Below are 5609 nucleotides of genomic sequence, written 5' to 3'. Positions count from 1 at the left end.
GGTGGTCACCCACCCAACTACTAACCTCCCGGCGTGTGGCTTAAGTACGGCTGAGCGGACGGGAAGCCCTGTTCTCCACACCCTGTGGTCGTATGTGCTTGTTCTTCGCAATATAAAGGTCTATATAGCGCTAGATTTTTCTGATGCCGGTGATACTCTGAAGCGAGTTATAGAGATAGGTGCGGAGTACATACTATATAAAACAAATGTCCAGCGCAGACAAGTTCTGCTTCAGCATAATTCACCTGCACAGAAAGATTAACAGTATTGACCCCACACAGTCGAAACAAAACTGATATTGACAAGCAAGAAACATATGGAATAATTACAGACAGACTTCAATGGGCGCTCCTGTACCTGGAATCAGATATTAACTTTCCATATTAATTCTCCAGAATATACTATAGTAGGCTAGCCTATCAGTTGAATAAGCATTCTTCACTGAGTTTGATATAGAGTAAAACCAAAGCCAAAGCTATTACCAGCCAACTTTACAAGTTATTGAATAAGGGAGTCACTCTGAAACTATTGCATGACTGTGAATCGAGATAAATTGGCAATTCTCGTGGCACGAAGAGAAATTCACGAAAACAAAGCCCTGGGTATTCCATCACTCAGAATAACCCAAATTCCTGCTGAAGACATTGAAAGAGCTTTTAAAGTAAAGTGCAGCACAAACCCTGGGCAAATCTGTCCTGAGGAGCGATGCCCAGTCCCCGACTATCTCAGTGAGTAGTGAACCGGATACGCTTAGATTGTAGCTAATATGAACAGAATCTATTCTCGCAGCTTATGATTTAGCGTTGGGAGGATCGCCTCATAATGAAGCGTTTATACGACCTCGAGTCGATGCAGTACTACTGACAACCTTCGCTCGCAAGAAGCATGAGGAATTAGGCCAGCACTACCAAGAAATGGTAAAGGAAAGCGTACCTCAACAACCTCTGTTGAGCCCTTCAAGCCTCTCCGCTGGCAGTTCGAGCCACATATGAAGCTACGATGGCCGTACAGGGGCGTAACCTGCATGATCAGGGGCAGGATAAACCCTGTGGTGCGGCGATCCCATGAGACCCCAGTCAAGTTTACTTGTTGTAGAGACAAAATGGCGTGGTATGGACGGGGAATACCAATGCATATCCTATATGGGTAAGGTTGTCAAGGTCGATCATGGCTGGATAATATACTTACGTTCTACTGCAGGGATGTTACATCATATCAGAAAGCAGACTGGGAAGCAGACTGGGAAGCAGACTGGGAAGCAGAACACGGTCATCTATGGAATTTCAACTGATAGTTTCAAGTGGACGTTCATAAAACTCGACAGTGAAGCACAGGTAAGTGGGCTATTTCAGGCTTGTTCAACGAGGGCATCTCTAACTCGATTAGATATCCAATACACCCTGAGCTGGCTCGATGGATACGGATCCAAAATCATTTCCCATCTCCACAAGATGATGGACCATGCAGCCCTCCTTTCCCCAGCTGCTAGTCAAGCTCCAAGCAGACAACCCACCAGATAGGGGCACACCTGGTTTATTACCGTGTCGAGATGTCAAATCTCAGACCAGGGGCCCGAAGTACTGTTATCGAAGACTTAATCCAGCCCTCCCCTCGGAAAACTACAAACGACATTCAACTACTGGTGGAGGATAGCGCAAGGCAAAGATGGAGGAATTTAGTTGGGTTGGTATGGTACGGAAGAATGTCTATTGCGGGTCTGATTTACCTTTCGTTTCATCGATGGCTATTCAATTGGAGTTGGGATCAGATGAACCCAATCACATCTAACTATGGAACGATGAGTATTGCACTAGGTAAAGCCATGAACGTACCCCTTTCAGTACGCCAGAAGGCATACGGTATTCTGCTAAAAGCAAGCCTTTATATAGTTGGAGATGACAGCTAACAATTCCCTTAGACAATGGCCAAAGTGATTCACAGCAAGGAAATTTGACACTTCATACTTTTGACTTCTCGCCTTCCTCGATTTCCTAAGCCAGAGTGTTCGCAACTAACTACTATAATTAGTGGAGTTCTGCATGGGACATCATAACAGATAGCAACCAATCATTGAATATCTCTATAGTTGATACCTGACCTTAGATAGAACATCTCGAATAGTAATCTAGGGCTTATAAGCCATTATTTACTCCACAGTGCCACGGGGAGGTAAAACCTGGATTGAATGTGTATACACTTAATATAGGCGCGCGCTTGTATAAGCCGCGAATACCTCAGAGCTTCCATGCTGGTCGTGTGAAAATAGGCAGTCACAAATCCTTTTAATGCCAACGAAGAAGCTTAGGGGTGACAAACCCATCCACCCCTATATCCCAACTGTGGTGCGTCCGCGATTGTCTTTGCTGACTTTTTGAAATTGCTGGATAAGTCCGAAGACCCCTGCGTTCCCAGCAAGCTCTTCGACGTTCTCTTCGTCCTCGCCTGAGTCCTTGTCATTTTCATCCCCCATCAGATTCATCCGCCAGGACTCTCCCAGGTTGCTATCACTGGTGCCGATAGCTCCACCGCTGGATCCCGTCTGGGGAGACTTCTTAACAGCAGCACGACGGATCTCCGCGGAGGTTGATTCATTGTCGTCCTCAATTGGGTCAGTCATGGGTCGCACTGGACGCGATGACCTAAACCGTGGATAATGGACAGATCGATTTGCCGTCCGGAACTCTGACCCCATCGGCTGGTGATGCGGGTCAAGGAGGATAGATGGTGCGGGCGACGCATGATCGGCAAAGCCTGCAGCTCCAAAGCCAGGGCCCAAGCCCGACTGTTGCCCCATAAAAGCAGCTGCTGGACCATGACGTGTTTGGGTTCGCTCCAGCCGCTCGCCGATATTACCCATTTCAACAGCAGATGGTGACCCCAGCGTGGGAAAGGCAGGTGGAGGGTGGAACTGGCGGCGACTGGATGGGTTCGCAGGGCGATTACCACCATAGTTATCTAAAAACCCATAGTAAGATGCGAGCATTTTGCCATCCTTGGTCGAGAAGTAGTCCGCCCGTAGGTCCTGCCTCCCGCTCTCTCGTCGTCTCGTATCTCCTTGACTGATGACGTTGGTGCCTTTCTTGAAATCAAATACGGCAAATGAGCAGAGATATCCCATGCCATCCACATGCACGGTGAACTCCCGGAAGAAGTCGATAAGACGATCACTACATTTAGGCAGGCTGAACCAGAGAATAAACGGGGTGAAGATCATGCTCAGGATCTCTTCCAAGAAGATAACGATCTTCATCTGGTAAAGCATAGCAAACTCCTTCCGAACTTCGTCACTATGCAACCGCCCTTTCCAATTATTCGGGCAATAGTGGGTGAAGTCAATCACTTCAAGAAGTGCGAATTCGGGATCGAACACATTTGTTTCTTCCGGAACTAACCCTCGTGCAAAAGCCCATACAGAGCCAAAAACACCCAGGTAGAAAAGGACAGTCCGGTCATGTGTGATTTCAAAGCCCAGGAAAAGTTCTGGGTCTATGACGGATACCAGGGCCAATACGGACGCCAGGGCGCCGGAGACGAACGCCACAAAGCCAGCAATCTGGACAGTCTTATCCTTGGGAAATTGGTCCACATAACGACCAGCAAAAGGATACGACATGTTGACACGACGCTCAAACAGATGCCAGAGTTCGTTGAACTCGCGAAACTTCCATTCGGCTAAAGGGGTATACTGCCGGGATCCAATCTGGGCTGGGTTCTTCTTGTACTCGTTAAAGTAGCGGAAAAAATAATGCATCAAGAAGTAAACGACAATAAAGGGGGCTACGAAGATATTCATGATACCCGCGAAGATGAATCGCCGCCGCAGGCCCTCACTCAAGGCTTTCCGGTGTGTGTCCTTCAGGAACAAGGTTCGCACTTGGCCCTGGTCATTAAAAACATAGTCCATAATGCAGAGATTGATGTTCCATTCTAGCGTCTGCGAAAATAGTTGCCTGTTTCGGAGGAACGGTATTGGGAGAGTCAAATCTAGTATGTCTTTGTTCACCAGAGCAATCAAGTAATTCTCTTTACGCATCAATCGGTTTGCGATATCGTGAGCATCCATCCTCTGCTTGGACTGGCTCCCCATGAACTTGCGATGCCTGGCAGAAACTGCCCCAGCAGTGGCGGGGTTCGCATCTCTAAGAGTCATCAGCCGGCTCACAACCTCCTGCCAGGAGATCGTTTGGATCTCACTGTCAGAGATTCCGAGCAAATAGTGGTAAAAGTCATGCATGTGCTTCAGCCTTCTGATATCCATCAAGTACTGAAAAGCCTTTCCAATCCAGAAAACAGTCAACAGCCAGAGCAAGAAGGTAGAGGACATAGACATCTTCTTAGTGCACTGTTGAATGAGTATGTCATCCATTTTTCTACTTCCTCGAAAGTTGCGATAATCGATGCAGTTGGTGAGAAAAGTACTAAATCCCACCACGAAAGCAAATGTCCTGCAATTTGTTTAGGTCATCGGTCAGCGGAGGTAACCATATAAGAGCAAAGGGTGAACTCAGGTAAGGGCGTACAAGAGGCTTAAACCTCGATTCAGCAGTATTGACCATATCCCATTCCCTAAGAAGTACGTATAAACATCCTTCAGAAAATTGTCCAGATTTTCCACGTTTGCCCACAGCCACATGGCTTTCTCTTTGGGATCTACTGTGGCCAGGTTGGGATGCCCCAGCGACCAGATTGCCCCGGGACGTTGCCCCCTGCGATCATTGTGGAGCGGCAGCTGTTCCCTTGTTGTGTTCCAACGAGCCCGATCTGCACGCGATGAAGGACCAGGAGCAGGAGACTGTTCTCGCTGCGGGTGGCGATGAGAAGGAGGAGGGGGGGGAAGTCGGGACTTCATCTCGTCGTCATCCTGGTGTCCTTCTACTAGGAGGGAGGGAGGCACATCATCATCACCGTCGTCGGGGTCCTGGTGCATCCACCGAGGACGACTGTGTTTCCGCCGCCGGGAACCAGATTTAGCTGTTGCTGTACCAGAGGTTCTTTGCGGGCTCCCTTGAGTCAGGAACGGCTCGCTCGGGCTCGGGCTCTGTATGCCGTCTCTCGCAGCGTGTACCATGGCCTCTTCCAACTCACGGTCACTAAATTGAGTCCTCCGATCATCTTCGAATTCTAATCCTGCACGTTCCTCAACATCCGAAGGATTCGATTCCGCGTCCTGTTGCCGAAGCGTTTCGTACACCGATGGCGAGCCGTTCGGAGGAAGGAAACGGGATAGTATGTTTGATGTCATCATCATGGGCTAAAAGATCTTGCAATGTTAATCGAATCACATCAGTGTGGGTTGCCTAAGCAGCAGTGCATCATATCCACCCTTAAACCAGAATACAAGAGACAGCTAAGGACCATTCATGGAGGTAGATAGTGAGCGGCGGCCAGCTTAAGGTACGAATGGGAGCTAGGCGCAACCAAAGAATTCCGTTGTACTAGTAGAGCAAAATAAGATATATTCAGCAGAGAACTAATGAAGCCTTATGTGCTAGACTGAAGAGTGATATAAAGCCGAGTGAACAGGAAGGGCAGCGTTGACTGTTAGGGTAGGGGAGGTGGTTGACAAGCAGCGGCATACGGTCAGTCCTCGTGATAAGCTATGATGCAGG

At 48.4% G+C, this 5609-nt stretch overlaps 1 protein-coding gene across 1 annotated transcript; it reads right to left on the bottom strand.

Annotated features, from left to right (window-relative positions):
- Nucleotides 1-2326: 2326 nt before the first annotated feature.
- Nucleotides 2327-5245, bottom strand: atgI (autophagy protein ATG9; the record flags this gene model as incomplete). The annotated part of the gene is made up of 2 exons (XM_015557128.1): nucleotides 2327-4445; nucleotides 4521-5245. The coding sequence occupies 2 exons, from the start codon at nucleotides 5243-5245 to the stop codon at nucleotides 2327-2329; spliced, it is 2844 nt and encodes a 947-aa protein (XP_015401035.1).
- Nucleotides 5246-5609: the final 364 nt, after the last annotated feature.

This window comes from Aspergillus nomiae, assembly GCF_001204775.2.
Source record: "Aspergillus nomiae NRRL 13137 chromosome Unknown contig00696, whole genome shotgun sequence".
NCBI classification, from domain to species: Eukaryota; Fungi; Ascomycota; class Eurotiomycetes; order Eurotiales; family Aspergillaceae; genus Aspergillus; species Aspergillus nomiae.
The sequence above is the reverse complement of the archived record's forward strand: the minus strand, read 5'-3'. Positions and strand labels throughout refer to the sequence as shown.